At 42.2% G+C, this 17,272-nt stretch overlaps 1 protein-coding gene across 2 annotated transcripts in view; it reads right to left on the bottom strand.

Annotated features, from left to right (window-relative positions):
- Positions 1-17,272, bottom strand: part of DPYD (dihydropyrimidine dehydrogenase) — a gene marked incomplete at both ends in the record, with an annotated part of 369,496 nt that overhangs the window by 183,753 nt on the left and 168,471 nt on the right. For both annotated transcript variants that reach the window (XM_082002991.1, XM_082002992.1), the window contains 2 exons: positions 12,051-12,261; positions 13,988-14,157. In XM_082002991.1, the coding sequence (XP_081859117.1) occupies positions 12,051-12,261; positions 13,988-14,157 (381 nt within the window). The remainder of the gene's footprint in view (positions 1-12,050; positions 12,262-13,987; positions 14,158-17,272) is intronic.

Here is a 17,272-nt window from a genome sequence, read left to right as displayed (position 1 = left end):
TCCTCACCCTTGGCATACACAAATATCCAGAGGACTCAAAGTATTTTTTTGCAACTGGTTCAGAAGCCTGAATCACAGAAGACAGTTTTAAGCTGAAAGTGTAGCATGTTTTCATACCAGAAGTATTTAACCTATCTTCAAGACCTATTGCTTGCACAATCCCTCCCACCTCATATATACAGTTGTCACTTAACTTGGCTAAAATAATATTGGCTTAGTAACAGAATCAAACACTTATGAAATGGTTTCCTGTAACAATATTTAAATTGCTGAAAGATCACACCAAACATAACCTTCAGACTCAGGCATTTTTTAGTCTGGAAAATGAGTTTTGTTTGTTTGTTTGGGTTTTTTGTTTGTTTTTAAAGGAAAGTGCTGATAATGGTTGATAGCAGTCTTATTAAGAATTCTTCAGTAATATTTATAAATCAATACATTAACTTTTTCTTTACATCTCAGACTGTCAGTACTTGAAGAAAGCTTTTGATCATCTTAGATTTGTCATATATAGATTAACTTATTGCATGCAGTGGTACCATCTCAGCATGTGGTCTAGAAAGTTCTCGCAAGCTAAATATGTACAGGCTTGTAAAGGCATGTTTGGAAAAAACCCAGAGGAAAACTTGGTGCTGCAGGATTTGGTAGCGGGGATTTAATAGACGACTTTTGTTTCTCTGAGACAGGACTGAACCACAGTAAAGGTGTTAAAGGGCAAGATGCTATTGGAGATGTAGTTTTTCAGGAGAAATGATGTAAAACTGGAAGTTCTGACTACTTATTTAATCTTTTGGAAAAATAGGGTATTAGCTCTGTCATTCTGGATCTATTACATTTCTCAAATCTATCTTTGGATTGTTTTGTGCTAAAATAGCTGTCTGGACATAATTATACCAAAAGCTTTTTGAGTGCAAAGAATGCCCAACATACCTTCACCTGAAACATCTCCCCAGGGCCTGGGGATTTCTCTGCCTGATCAGTATTTTTAAAATTGGGAAAGAACATTTCCCTGGTGGCAAAGCTGACATAGTATCCAGCAGCTATTTCCTTCTGTCTTTTTTGTAATATCCAAGATTTAGGTTAAGTTAAAATAAGGGCATGAGTTAAAAGCATCTTATATAAGAGTTCCTAACATCCTCACAATTTGGATCCGGTACCCAGGGCAACTGTGAGGCTGAAGGGACCACCCCTTAGACCACCTGCAGAAAGAAGGGGAGGACATTGGTCTTCCCAAAGGGAAGTTCCTTCTCTGCCCCTCCAAGGGGTGAGAGAGAGTCTAAGAGTGACAGCGGAGCTTGAAGAGAAGTGACCCCGACTATCGATTCTCTGAATTGCTGTTTGACACTGAACAATACAGCAAACTACATACCTAACGGTTTTTGTTGGGGCACGATTTGGGACGGGGGTAAAGAAAAGAAAGTCTTTTAAATCCCTGCACCATCACACCCTTTAAAGTTTAAAACTACCATAGCTTTTCTCTTAAAATTCAAAGTACAGTCCCATGGCTGCACTGCCTTCTCCTCCATGTCCTGGTGAGATATGATATATAATTTGAAAAGATCCTTCTGGATGAAAGACAACATACAATTTAATTATTCTAATGCTATCAAGTGATGCTAACACAAATAACACCAAAGAAAAGGACAGTTCTGAATATATATTCCAAATTTGCTCTATTCACAGAGCAAACAAACACAAATGGAAAAGCAGCAGCAAATTATAGCACTTGCAAAAACAATATTAAAATATAAGTGAATACAGAAAAAATATTTTAATTAACAAAACAAATCAAATGGAAAAGATTCCTCAAATAAAGCTTTAAAAGTGAGTCTGTGTGTGTTTGACTGCCATGACTAATTATGTATCCATGTAATGTGTGTTCAATTTGGGCTTATTTAAATAGCAGAAATGCTCATTAACTGCAGTATATCTGTGAAGCTTCAATAAACAGTTTAATGGTTTTTATGTTTAACCAATTTCATAAGTTCCTGTAATTTTAGCTTTAGTAGCTCATTAATGTTATTTTTGATACCCATCTTACAGACTTCCTTCACAGTGAACAGTAGCATTACTTCAGAAAAATACAAATATACTGTAACTTCCTTAATCTCAAATACAAAACTACAGCTGTCAGATGCGCCAATAGGCTAACTGCTGACACTGCCCAGTCTAAATGCCCAGCAAATAAAGAATGGTACAATCACGCTTCCCACAGCCTCTGCCCCACTAGCATACTGAATCAGGATTAAAAAGTGGTTTGACTAGATAAAACTGGGTCCAGGTATGCTAGGAGAGGCTCCTGCTACAAGCTGCTACTGACTTTGTCTTCTGCCTGTCACCAGCAAGCAAACATTACTGACGCCTGTGGGGCGAAAGAGCAGAACTCCTGCTCTAAATTAACAGGGCTTTAGAAGTCATCATGAAGACACTTTTGGATATTGGAAATTGGTAATCATTTCAGGGTGTGGAACTGCTGCACTCAAACTCATTCACTCAACCTATTTGTGGAGAAAAATCCTATTCTAAATGACTCAGCAGGAAAACTCCTGCCTATTTCACTAGAGCTCTTTTGAATCCATATAAACTTCAGTTTTATGGAACAATTTTTTTTTAAAAGTCTGGTGACTAAAAGTCCATTCTTTGAGTGCAAGGCAGATGCTGTGCTACCAGGGAGACACCAGGTCACCCCCGTGGGCATTCTGAGGTGGGCCACCACAGCCACCTCCCTATTCCTTCATTCTAGTCTTTCATTAGATAGTGCCCTGGTTTCAGCCAGGCTTCAATGCTTTGAGGCTGAAGCTACCTAGTTGTCTGAGCAGGCTGTATGAAGAAACTCTACGTTCCTTGCAGGTTCGCTGGCTTCTGTACCATTTGAAGTTCTGTATTTGTACAAAGGAAAAGTAAAATCCTTTTCACTTACCAACTCAGAGCTCTGCAAGCTTTCTCCCTTTTTCCCTAGCAAATGCTTCTTAATCTATAGAAATAAATATTAAGTAGGAGTGGATTAAACAATAAAATGGTAAACTATTTGGGCAAATTTATCTTTGCTGTATGTTCACAGAATCACAGAATCACTAAGGTTGGAAAAGACCTTTAAGATCATCAAGTCCAACCATTAACTCAACACCACCACACCCACAAAACCGTGTCCTGAAGAGCCACATCTACAGGTTTTTGGAATACTTCCAGGGATGGTGACTCCACCACCTCCCTGGGCAGCCTGTTCCAATGCCTGACCACCCTCTCGGTGAAGACATTTTTCCTAATATCCAATGTAAACCTCCCCGGCACAACTTGAGGCCATTTCCTCTCATTCTATTGCTAATTACTTGGGAGAAGAGACCAACACCCACCTTGCCACAACCCCCTTTCAGGTAGTTGTAGAGAGCAATAAGATCTCCCCTCAGCCTCCTCTTCTCCAGACTGAACAATCCCAGTTCCCTCAGCCGCTCCTCATAAGACTTGTGCTCCAGACCCCTCACCAGCTTTGTCGTCCTTCTTTGGACAAGCTCAAGCACCTCAGCATCCTTCTTGTAGTGAGGGGCCCAAAACTGAACACAGGATTCAAGATGCGGCCTCACTGATGCTGAGTACAGGGGCACAATCACTGCCCTACTCCTGCTGGCCACACTATTTCTGATACAGGGCAGGACACTGCTGGCTCATGTTCAGCCGGCTGTCAACCAGCACCCCCAGGTCCCTTTCCACTGGGCAGCTCTCCAGCCACTCCTCCCCAAGCCTGTAGCGTTGCATGGGGTTGTTGTGACCCAAGTGTAGAACCCAGCCTTATCAAACTTCATGCAGCTGACCGCAGCCCATCAATCCAGCCTCCACCACATCAACACTCCCACCCAACTTGGTGTCATCTGCAAACTTACTGAGGGAGCACTTGATCCCCTCATCCAGATCATCAATAAAGATATTAAACAAGACCGTCACCAAAACGGGGGACACTGCTTGTAACTGGCCACCAACTGGATTTAGCTCTGTCCACCACAGCTCTCTAGGCTTGGCCATCCAGCCAGTTCTTTACCCAGCGAAGAGTAAACCTGTTTAAGCCACGAGCCACCAGTTTCTCCAGGAGAATGCTGTGGTAGACGCTGTCAAAGGCTTTACTCAAGCCCAGGTAGACAACATCCACAGCCTTTCCCTCATCCACTAGGTGGGTCATCTGGTCATACAAGGAGATCAGGTTGGTTAAGCAGGACCTGCTTGTCATGAACCTGTGCTGGGTGGGCCTGATCCCTTGGTTGTCCTGCACATGCCCTGTGAGCACTCTCAAGAAGAACCTCTCCACAAATCTTCCCCGGTACCAAGGTCAGGCTGACAGGCCTGTAGTCACCCGGATCCTCCTTCTGGCCCTTCTTATAGATGGGCATCCCACTGGCGGATACCTAGTCTGACTATTAAAGACGACGGCAGAGAAGGCATTAAGTACCTCAGCCTTTTCCTCATCCTTGGTGACAATGTTCCACCCCACATCCAATAAGAGATGTCTCTCTCTCCTTGCCTCTCTTTTTGTTGTTAATATAATTGTAAAAACTTTTCTTGTTGTCACTTATGACCATGGCCAGATTGAGTTCTAGCTGGGCTTTTGCCTTTCTAATTTTGTCTCTGCATGACCTAATGAGATCCTTGAACTCTTCTTGAGTTGCCTTCCCCTTCTTACAATGGTGATAAAACTCTCCTCTTTTCCCCAAGTCCCAGCAAAATCTCCCTGTTCAGCCAGGCTGGTCATCTTCCCTGCCAGCTCATCTTACAGCACATGGGGACCGTTTGCTCCTGCGCCTTTAAGATTTCCTTCTTGAAGACTGTCCAGCCTTCCTGGACCCTTTTGCCCTTCAGGACTGTCTCCCAAGGGACTTGCTCAACCAGTGACCGGAACAGGCCAAAGTCTGCCCTCCCGAAGTCCATGGTAGTGGTTTTGCTGACCCCTCTCCTTACTTCACTAAGAATTGAGAATCCTATCATGTCATGGTCACTAAGCCCAAGATGGCCTCTGACCACTACATCTCCCACCAGTCCTTCTCTGTTTGTAAACAGCAGGTCAAGCAAGGCACCTCCCCTGGTAGGCTCACTTAACAGCTGTGTCAGTTATCCTCCACACACTCCAGGAACCTCCTAGACTGTTTCCTCTCTGCTGTGTTATACTTCCAGCAGATGTCCGGTAAATTGAAGTCCCCTACAAGAACAAGGGCCAGCGAATGCGAGACTTCTGCCAGCTGCTTGTAGAATGCTTCATCTGCCTCTTCATCCTGGTTGTGTGGTCTATTACAGACACCCAGTAGGATATCTGCCTTGTGTGCTTTCCCCCTCCTCCTTACCCATAAGTGCAAGACTTTGTCATCACAATTGTTGAGTTCTATACAACCAAAACACTCCCTAATATACAGAGACACCCCACTGCCTCTCCTTCATGCCCATCCCTTCTGAAGAGCTTATAGCTGTCTATTGCAGCACTCCAGTCATGAGTCATCCCGCCATGTTTCTGTGATGGCGACTAAGTCATAGCTGTCCTGCTGCACAATGGCTTCCAGCTCCTCCTGTTTGCTGCCCATGCTGCGTGCATTGGTGTAGATGCACTTGAGCTGGGCTATCGATTTCACCCCCAACATCGGCACGCCACCCCTAGGCTCATCTCCAGTGAGCCTGGTTTTATCCCCTTCCCTTCGAATCTATTTTAAAGCCCTCTTGATGAGGCCGGCCAACTCATAAGCAAGCATCCTTTTCCCCCTTGGAGATAGTTGAACTCCATCGGTTGCCAACGGGCCCAGTGCCATGTAAACCACCCCATGGTCAAAAAACCCAAAATTCCACTGATAGCAACCAGTCCCTGAGCCACATGTTAACCAGGTGTGTTCTCCTGTTCCTTTCAGTCTTCCCCCCCCGCCACTGAAGGGATTCATGAAAACGCTACCTGTGCTCCTACTCCATCAACCAGTCGCTCTGAAGTCCCTTTTAATCGCTTTTGGACTTCTTTGTGCAACCTTGTCATTGATAACCTGTAGGACCAACAGCAGGTAGCAATCAGTGGGCTGAACCAGACCAGGGAGTTTCCTAGTGACATCTCTCACGCGGGCCCCAGGGAGGCAGCAACCTTCCCTATGGGTTGGGTCTGGTCAGCATATTGGGCTCTCCGTACCCCTAAGAAGGGAGTCACCTACAATGATTACCCTCCTTTTTTTTCTCTAACAGAGGAAGTCTTGCGTGGGGCTGGCTGACTCACCCTAGGCAACCCCCTGGACGGACTTTCATCAAGGTCCTCATGTGCCTGGAAGTGTTCAAAAAACGTGTGGACGTGGCACTTCAGGATATGGTTTAGTGGGCATAGTGGTGTTGGGTTGATGGTTGGACTTGATCTTAAAGGTCTTTTCCAACCTCACTGATTCTGTGTTGTGTAAGGGCAGCTGGGACGGTGAGGGAGGCCGGGAGGGGATTTGCCTGCTGCCCCAAGCAGGGACCTGTTTCCATTCCCCCCTGTCTCTTAGGTGCCCTCCTTCTGCCCGGCAGCAAGAGGGCAGGGGATCCCCTGCTGCTTGCGGAGCCTCCACCGCTGCCTCTGCCCCAGGGACGGCCGGGTGCGGCTCCACTGATCCTTCTCCCTCTCACACTCCCTGATGCTCCTCAGCCTCTCCACTCCCTGCCACCTATGCCCCCAGGCTGAGCAGGTCGCTCACCTGGCCACACCGCACACGGGCGTTGTCACCGCTGTCCCCCGGCACGAGTCACAGGCTCAGGCACTGCCTGCAGCCGGACATCCAGACAGCCGCGTGCTTGAGTGGGAGCTCTGTCACGGTCGCCACATTGGTTCTGGCGACGGCTTTCAGCCGAGCGGAGACCACGGCGGGGCCTCTTCTGGGGGGGCGATGGCCGCTCCTCGAGAGAGCCTCTAGCGCCGGGGGTGGACAGCGCCCCGCCCGCGCGCCTGCCTCGCGCCACGGCCTGTTTGCGCGCCCTGCTCGCCGCGCTGCGGGCCGCGCGCTGCCGGGGGCTGCTCTGGCACGTGAGGGGCTTCGGCCGCCGCCGCGTTTGTCCCCGCCCGCGCGGAGCCAGCTGCCGCGCGCCAGGAGCTGGCGCTGCCGGCCCGGCGGGGCTGGGGCCGCCTCTCTCCGCCCGCGCTTGCGCCTTGGCGGGCGGGCCGCGGGCTGGCTGCCTGGGGGAGCGTGCCCGGCGCGCCCCCCCGCCGCGGCGGCTGAGGTGGAACCTACTGCGGGGCAGCGGTTACGCTCTGGTAAAGCCGTCTGGGGGTCGCCGCCGCAGCTGCCACGCAAGACGACAGTCGTACTGAAAGTAAAAGCAGAACATCTGAAAGTTGTGACCGATGCCCAGAAATGTGAAACAAAGCCTTGCCTTTCAGTTACCATGCAATAGCTAGCTACTACCAAAAATTTAATAAAACATATTTTTGCTCATGAATAACCTAATATTTCGGGGGGAGGGGGACGACGACGACTGTGTGTAAAGGCAGTATTTGGAGTTTGCTCAGGTATTTTTTTATTCCCTTTTTTTGTCTCTCCAGGAAAACAAAACAGACCTCATCTTGCTCAGATTCAGTGTCCTGGAAAACGGGAACACTTCCTCTTCACCGCTGCCCGCTAAACGCAGCGTTGAGCTAAACCTCCGTTGCCAGTTCCCCACCCTGCCGTAGTCCCCTGCCCTCCCCTGTCCTGCGCTGCATTGCGTAGTGCGTTTTGAACGCCTGTACTGTTTTCCATACTTTCTGTATGGTTCCCCTCAGAAAGCTCAGGTTCTCCTCAGGAATTCAGGAAAACGAATCAGAACAGGGACATTTGTTCCAGTGCAAAATTTTGCGGCCCAAAAGTATTGTCCCCTTTTGCTTAGCAGAATGAAATAACTAAGAAAGTGGTTATTCGAAGTTTAGACTTTAAAACCAACTGGACTGGCGTTAAGTAGGGTGTTGAGGCCGAATGCAGTGCTAGGGAGTGTACAGAACTACATTTGTACGTACCGAGTAGTGCAGTTGGGAATGGTGACAGAAGATATTTCACTAACTCACCGACACATCATGGCCTCCAAAAGAACAAACCAAGCAAAAGAGCAGGAGCACAAGGAAAGGTACAAAATTCTCTCACAGCTCTGTTTATACGGGTCAGTTATGACGGCTTGAAGGCTTGGTAAGCTATGCAATTAAAAAAAAGCAGCTTGTGCTTGCAGAATCAGGTCTTTTTTTCCACAAGAAGCAAATTTTTCTTATTCCATCTGCAGTAGTTTGATTTGAACAATTTGTTGGGTTTTTTTAACTGGTTTCAGTAAAGTGATAATGTTCTTAAAATAGCCTAGAAGGCATCTCTCCTGTTTTGTCTATTAGCAACTTCCTGAGCATAAAATGGACTTAGAAGTCCATTTTTTTTAAATTAATGATGCATTTATATGATTCCCAATGGGAGGATGAATACCTACTAGAACTGTTTCTTAAAAACACAATCAGCATTTTATTTTACAAATAAACAAAAAAGACTAAATACCTACTGTTAGCACATGAAGCTCAGCTGCAAATGTAATAGTTACCATGTAAGAATAAGAAACATCTTGTTGAGGATAATAGACTAGAAAAAGCTTTCTAACCTATGAGCTGTTTCTGCTCAGGACAGCAGTCACACACATGCTTATGCCCTGAACACTTTGCTGAACTGGGCCTAAGTCTGATTTTAATCTCTCTGTATTTCATAGTATTTTCTTCATTCTTACATCAGTAGCATCAGCATTTAACGTTATTAATAACTAATAGGACATACCCTGCTAGCTTAGCCCATACCAATACCGCATTTGCAGTTCCCTGAGGCGCCTTACGAACTAGGTCAATTGAGAGAGCTCTTTGTAAGAGCAACAGTTAACACGTTCATTCAACTTGCATCAGAGTCATCTAGTCATAGAATAATTCAGACTAGAAGGGCCCTCTGGAGGTCACCTAGTCCATCCCCTTCTTCAAAGTTTGATCAAGTTCCAAGTCAGATCAGTTTGCTCATGGCATTGTCCAGTTTTGAGTAACTCCAGTATTTTCATCTCCATCTTCTGATGGAGAATACCTGAATATCTCCATCTCTTGAGTGTGCTTCCTTTTTAAAAAAACAACACTAGGAATATAAGATGCTTTTGGTGGTTGGTTTTTTTTCATTTCTTTTTGTTATGTATGCTGAGGCAGCCTGGAGATTGGTTTTTAATCCAGCTCAATGGTGAAAAGCAAATTTGACTTTCATTAAGACAGCTTAGTCAAAAAATAAAGATTTAAAAGCAACTGAAATGGTATGCTCAAAATAAACACTTTATTCCCTCAAGTCTTAGTTTCTTTTCACTTTCACAATATCCAACACAAATGCCTTGCATTTTTCCTTGTAATTTGATTGCTATTCTAATAGTAGCAGTTTCACCAAAAAAACAATGTGAAACTGAGGTGTATTGCTCACCCGCAAGGTAAATGACTCTCTTCCTTCATGATCAGCTCACTGCATGACTTTGTTCCTGTCCCATTTTAAGTTCCTATTTAAAAACCTCACAACAACTAATTTAGACAGTGAATGCGTACTAGGAGATACAAGACTGGCACAGTATTATGGCTAAGCAACACAGTAAGTTCAACCTTTTAGCTGAAGCAGTTTTTAATGTGGGAGAAAACAGAGTCACTCCTTTGTCATAGGGTCTATGAATCACAACAAAACATACTGATTGCATAGGCTAATATTTGATTTACCACATGAGGTTCTAGAAAACCTTCAAAAAACGCAAACCTAAACAGAAGGTTTTAAAAACACCACCACTACAACTTTCCAAAATTCTCATTCAAGTCAACTCCAGCAACGGAGTAGTTCATGAATCTCTTAAAGATTAAAAAAACCCTACTTGTTCCTGCAGGAAGAGGGTTAGACTGAGCTCTAAAAACATGACCAATACAGATACCAGACTCTATATACAGAAATACACCTCCGAGTGATATGGGAGTCTGTTCTCTCAGAGAGAGGTAGGCTGCACCTCCCGTGCCCTGTAGGGCAGGAGGCAGCCCTAAGTACTAAGCACTGCACGTGTCTTGGTGCCGTTGCTGTCTAGGGTATCAGCCTAAGGCTGCATGAACCTATCCCAAAGCAATAGCAACACACACAAGATGGGAATGGTCCTGGAATAAACTTCAGGCATTCCTCAAGGAAGCAGGTTGATCCTTCTTTGTTACTGTAGGACTTCAGACTCTTCTCATGGTTGTATGATGGTTTAACTTTATATACAATTGCACTGGTGAACAGGAAGCACTGAGGAGCTCAAAAATGATCAGAGGGCTGGAACACCTCTCCTATGAGGACAGGCTGAGAGAATTGGGGTTGTTCAGCCTGGAAAACAGAAGGCTCCAGGGAGACCTTATTGCAGCCTTCCAGTAACTAAAAGGGGCTTACAAGAAAGATAGGGACAGACTTTTTAGCAGGGTCTGTTGCGACAGGATGAGAGGTAATGGTGTTAGACTAAGAGAGGGTAGATTTTGACTAGATGCAAGGAAAAAACATTTCACAATGAGGGTGGTGAAACAGTGGCCCAGGTTGCCCAGAGAGGTTGTAGATGCCCCATCCCTGGAAACATTCCAGGTCAGGTTGGACGGGGCCCTGAGCAACCTGACCTAGTTGAAGATGTCCCTGCTCATTGCAGGAGGGTTGGACTAGAAGGCTTTTAAAGGTCACTTCCAACCCAAACTATTCTATGATTCTGTGATTCCAGACAAATTTGCTATAGGCCATACTCTAAAATTCTTCAATGGAACCTATAATTTATCTTCATTAACTAATGTTTCATCTTCCTGTGAAGTCAGTACACTTTTTATATAATTTTACCAATAATCTAGAAAATCTATCAGAAAACTAATTTCTTTTAACTTCATTTAAAACACAGAAAATGCAGATGTGAGAAGTCATACATTTGATACGTGCCTGAGGTATGTCCACAAAGGCTACTAGACTCTGCTTAGATTACTTTAGATTTACGACTTTTCTTGAATGAAAAGATCCACAAAACCACATTATGCTAAGAAATTTTGAAATCCCCTTTGCAGTGGCAGAATCGGCATCTGATCACCAAATTTCCTGGTGATGTAGCCTCTGAAGTGCTTGCCAAGTCCTCTAAGCATTCATACCCACAGGACCATGACAACATGTCATGGGGTAATTGGCTGGCATGACCATGCCCTGGAGAGGTAGGCATGTTGATCACTAAGGCTTTCAGAACCTGCTAACCTTGATGAGCATCTCCAGGCTGAAGATCTATTAATTTTATCAATCTGTCTTCTGCTGAGTCAGTGGTTTTTTTTACTGTCAAGGCACATTTGATGTCTGTGCCTGAACTCTTTAAATCCAACCTAGTGTCAAGAGGAGAACAGTCAGCTCTGCTCAGTTCCCATGTTTTCAGTTGTACTCATGTTCTTCAGCTCTCTTTCTGCTACATCCAGACAACTCCTTCAATCTCTGAAATGCCATCTGTGTGCCAATTTCTGTATCTTTACTATGGAACTATGTAATTGTTAATTTTTAAGACCAGAGCTTATAAAGTGCAACTAGATAATGAGACAAGCTGACAAGCACATGTGAATTTAACATATACTGTATATATGAAAGCAGCCACGGTTCTCTTGTGTATGCACAAGAAATGAGTGATAGCCAGAGCAGCTGAACCAGAATAATGAATCTGTCTTTAATTCTTACTTAATTTAATAGGTAAAAAAAGGTTTCAGAGAGCAGATCAGTTCAAAGTTGTAGCATAATGAGTTTCTCTAAAGTTAATTAGCGAGACCAGAAGAAATCCTCAAGAGTATTCTTTGAGATCCCATTTGCACTGAGAGGAAAGCAAAATATATACTGAGCAACTGTACCTCTAATCTGAGTTCCTGCTCTACACAGTGATATACAGAAAACTGTTTTGTTATCAGACCCTCAAGTTTCATTCTAAGAGGTATACGTAAAGGACACCTCCAGTAGACTCATTTCACAAAACTGTCAAAGGACAGGAAATGGCTGCAGCTAAAATAACAATCATCATTTACAGTATGGATTAGTCAGGGTTACCTTTAGTGTCACTTAAAATGGATCCAAAGGCACTGATCACCACATCAGCTTTCAGACGGACAACCTGATCCTCATCTTCTTTCCATTTCCCATCATTGTCTTGCTCAGTTCGAACAAACTCCATAGCAACAATTTGTCCACCTTTAAGTACAACTTTCCGAGGAGAAAGGAAAGGCAAAAATTCACACTTCTCTTCTTTTGCAAGTTCCATCTGTAGAGTAGAAGCAATAAAATATATAACTTGAACGTTGTTGTGTTTTCATGAAAAAAAAAAAACCAAACACCAAACATAAAACACTTTTTGACTCAAGATGCTACCACGCATTCTTCTGTAGTAGAAGTCACCTGTGTACAGTATACAGACAATTATCTTAATACCAACTTCAGAGCCTGCTGTGCTATTAAATCAAGCAGTTCTAGACAGTGGCACTAGGTAAATTTACAATGCAAATATTTCTCCAATATATTTTCTTATAGTTCCCTGTTACTTTGAATACGTATAACTCGTTTGAGGGCAAAAGAGTTACCTCATGTATCTAACCGTGTCTTTTAAGAAGAGGCCTAGTATTAATTAAGTACATGCCCTGATTTTTGTTTACCATGATTTTAAGATGTTACTAAATGCTCACTGCTGTGTTCAAACAACAGTTTTCTGAGTGACAATCCAGACTTAAGATCTTCTGAATCTCTGCTGTGGTAAAGCTGCTGAAGTCAAACAGCATTTTGTCTTAACAAAGTCTTCAGGATTTGATTGTCTATGTTTACACAACAAAATTTTTTTGAACATGTAATATTCAACCTGACAACATTCTAGCATGGTTGTTACTAGTTGAAGCTACTTTTATTTGACTTTTTTTCAAGACCACTGCGTGACTGGATGAGTACAAACATTGACAATTTTTAAGAATTTACCCAGGCTGCTAACAAAGATTTTGGTTCAGAGTGACAGCCGATTTTTGACTAGTAAGAATCTAAGTAGCATATGAGTCTGTCTGTGCAATGGCTTCAGTAATGCCATTGTGTCTAGAACTCTTAAGTGCAACAGAAATAGAATTAAATTATGCGTCAAAGGACCCTCTATTACTTTTTTTACACCTCCATTCCCCTTCTGTAAGATGTTTAAGATGCCCTCCTTCTTGAAACAGATAACCAAGCTATCATAAATCTCATGATAAAGATGTGTTAGATGGCCTGATATCCTCAAGTATGCAAAAGTGTAAAGTATGTACTAAATGAATTATAATGGAAAAAGACTACCAAAACAAGAAAATCTAACCTGAAAAAACCCTTTTGTAGTACAGACGCACTGAGGAAGCAGAGTCAGTTTCAAAATTGGCATTTATCAGGACATCTGCACAGGTGCAAAGCCAAACTAAAAATCAAATTGAACGCTGGAACCTGTGATGAATGACATTGCTCTATTGCCATTGGCAGTGATTCAAAACCAAAATCACTGTAAGTAATTTTCATACAAGATTTTATAGGCTCTCAAGGCAATGTCAGAATCACTGAGATTCATTAGACAGCAGCCAGAAGTTATCATCCTAGGATCTAACCATAACCTGAAGAGTCACCTATGATACTCAAATGGCTGTTTGATCTCTGGGATGCTTCCAAGACTAAAACTTTTACTGTATTTTCTAATTTACAAGAAATTCTACCCCCTGTATGCAAATGCATCTCTCTGACTTTACAGGAAACAGGTACAACACAGGAAAATTATTATTATTTATATATAAATTTATATTTATCTGTAAAAATATAAAATATCATACAGAGACTATGTAAAAAGTGCCTCAGATCTTTAATAAACACTTATACATTTTAAGAGCATTTTTATAAACAAAACCTTTAGTAGATATCTTTTAAGTACCATCTAGCACACTTTCAGGCCCTGCAGAATATTCCTTCTCATAAATGCTGTTATTCAATTTTACCTCTTCAGGAACGGCCCTGATATTAGTGAATCCCTTCCTAAAGACCACAAACACGCGACGAGCTCCACAGCGTAAAGCAGACGTTGCACAATCAAAAGCAGTGTCTCCTGCCCCAAGTACAATTACAGTTCCATGTATTGATGGCAATGGAGAGTGACAGGCACACATCCCTGAAAGATGAAAGGAAAACACCATCTTTAAGTAGAGAAACCATTTCCGCATGACAGCTCAAAAGGTACTTGTACCCAAAGCAGTGTAAAATTGCATCTTACAGTTTCCAGGCATGGAGTGTCACTATCGAATTATTCTGCTTCACTGAAAGACAGTTTTATTCCCGTTTTTAAGATATGCTCATATACATAATTTCATAGTCAGTACTCTAAGCAGCTGCACCTTCCTATCTGGAAAGAATTCAAATGACAACACGTTTGTAGGATTGTGGGTCCTGTGAGGTTGAAATTAGCATTGAGAGATCTTTTTATTCAAAAAGTAAGTTTCTCTTATCAGATTCATTATCGTCCCAGTTAAAAAAACAAAACATTTTAATAGATTATAAAGAATAATACTTGGTATTTTTCAAAAGATGACCGTTGTTGATAGTTGTTGATAGTTTTGTGTAATCGTTTCTCAAAGTTAGTTCCCTCAGTTTTCTACAAGGCACTGAACGCTGTTCTGGCTATGACATGGTTCTCAGAGGCTATTCTCTATAGCAGCTGAACATGACACAGAAAGAATATTATGATTACAGTGATTCCTACATCTTCCACTGGGAGAGTTTTTAATCTACAGTGGCAATCTACAAAAGATTTGCAAAAAGTTACACGGAGTGAATGACATTATGTGTTCATCATCTACAGCTTGTATTTGATGATTTGATTATTACGAGAAACACTTAAGTAGAACTGAACCATGTGTGTTCCTTGTATGAGACTGCACTTTATCAGAAGATTAAATAAAACTAACTGTTGACTAGGTAAATTATTGCAACTTAAAAAATAATGCCATAAACAACATAAAGCCACATTCTCAATAAACCCATGATAATTTCAGTCAGGAGGTGCTAAGCTGGCTATTTAATCATTGCAGTATAACTTCAGTATCTTGCTATAGTAGCAGCAGATTTTCACATGCAATTGTAAAGAAACACAAGTATCATTCAAGGAAACAATGCTTTTAATTTAGACATATAAACTGAGTGAGAAACAACATTCTAATACACATTCTCTCTCCATTTGTAAAATGCTTAATGTATGGCAAATGCTATCATTTCCTCCCCTGTGTGTACGAAATTGTGTTTACTATTTACTTAATAGACTTCTTATTCTAAAATTCTCTCTAAACTTTTCTCATTTATTTTTAATGAGCTTAATCCTTCACAACAACTGTACATTGAGCAGTGGAAAAAGCACAAGTGCAGCAGGGGAACAGCAGCTCAGAGTGCCATTACCGGACTAGTCTATAACGGATCAGTCACAGCAGCCCACTTTGCTCATGGTAACAAGGCCACTCCCAAGATAAATCCACGTCTATGTATTTGCAAGGGAAACCCCTTTTGGAGGAAAGTATAGTAACAAGTGGCATTCAGAACTTAATAAGCAGGAAGAATATATACTTTACTGTAAATAAGTCTATTATGTCTATTACTTAGAGATCTGTCATAGTAAAAAAAGAGGCTAGAACAGGATATAGGACATGTATATTTTATTTTAAAATTCCATGCTTTAGAGAGCAAGAGGTGGCTACAGCCACAGACAGACACTAGGAAAATCAAGTGAAAGAGGCCATGTTAATGAACCGACAACACCAAAGAGCTATCTATTACTGTCAGTCAGAAAAGGTTAGTTCTTCAAAGTTCCCCCTTCTTTTCATTGTAGACTTAATATGAAAAAATATCATAACATATCCTGGCAAATCAAGAGTGCTACTTTGCAACATTTTAAAAGATGCGGATCACAGTATATGGATCCTCATGCAGGCAGGCAACTTACAGTACACGAGTGCTATGTGTCCATACAGAATTCTATAAAGTGCTTTTAGTCAAATTATTACAAGAGGGGATTGTTTTGCAGGATTTATTTTTCCTTTGTTAATCTACAAATGTTTTGCAGTGCAGATTCTCAATCTGTTTAATTTTTAAACATTTCTTTCTTCAAAAAAAAAAAAAGCAACCACCCTTTTCTCCCAACCCATTTGAGCTCACTTTGAGCTTATGAAAAGAGACAGAAATAAGCATTTGATCAAAACAGCAGAGAGATGGGACAGATGGGATACAGAATTTCACTTCCTAAATATTTTGCATAAAATGGGGTAATAAACTTTACTTTTATATGCAGAATGATTTGCCGCAGAAGTTTATGCAAAGTCTACTAAATAAGCAGGTAACCCTATATGATGCTAAAAGAAATTTCTGAATGCTTAGAAGAAAATCCGTTTGTAGGTAAAAGAGACATATATGTGGTTAAATGTGTGGACATATGTACAAGATCACCTACTGCACTAAGTCTACGCCCAGAAAACTGTACATGGAATTTCTTTTTTATTTTTCTTTTTTATCAACACATTGGGGAATCTAGACCATGAGGGAATGTGGTGTAGAAACCATGAGCCCCATCTCATCCATCCGTCTGGGGCTTATGACTGAACATTCAGGGCCACTGAAAGCAACTATACTCCTTGGGGAGCAAATGCAGCTTTTTGTACTCAAAACAAAGATGTAAAAGCATAAAACAAGACTGCATTTGGTGCCTATAAGCTGAGTGTTGTCTTATCAACTCCTGGCATGCTACTGTTGTCCTGAGTCTTAGACTGTAAGTTCTTTGGGCTAAGGAATTAGCGTTCCCTTAAATGTGTCTGTAAAACATGTAGCACATGACTTGGGATCAAGTAAAATCATTTATCAACAATATACAAAGTAGCTGCTTATATGGGTCAGCAACACCTTCTCCAATATCAGATTTTTTCAGGACCATTTTTTATATATAATATTTATACCAAGCTAATTTATACAAATGAGAAGCTTATGACATCTTTTGCATATAACTCAAAATAACAAATGTAACTTATTAGGGATAATGATTTGCCAGGTGCTTAGGTCTTTACATACAACTATTTGCTTTACAGTCTCTAGGACCGCCTTTCCTGACTGCACTCCTGAGGTTGCAACTCACCAAGAGGAAACCCTGCCCCAGACCTGTTCACTGGGAGGTGCTTCGTAATTGGCTCTGCTGCTGGGTAGCCAGCTGTCCTTTTTGATGTATCAGTAACTGCTAATGACTCACTGAACAT

This window comes from Phaethon aethereus (genome assembly GCF_964289735.1).
Source record: "Phaethon aethereus genome assembly, chromosome: 8".
Taxonomy (NCBI): domain Eukaryota; kingdom Metazoa; phylum Chordata; class Aves; order Phaethontiformes; family Phaethontidae; genus Phaethon; species Phaethon aethereus.
The sequence above is the reverse complement of the archived record's forward strand: the minus strand, read 5'-3'. Positions and strand labels throughout refer to the sequence as shown.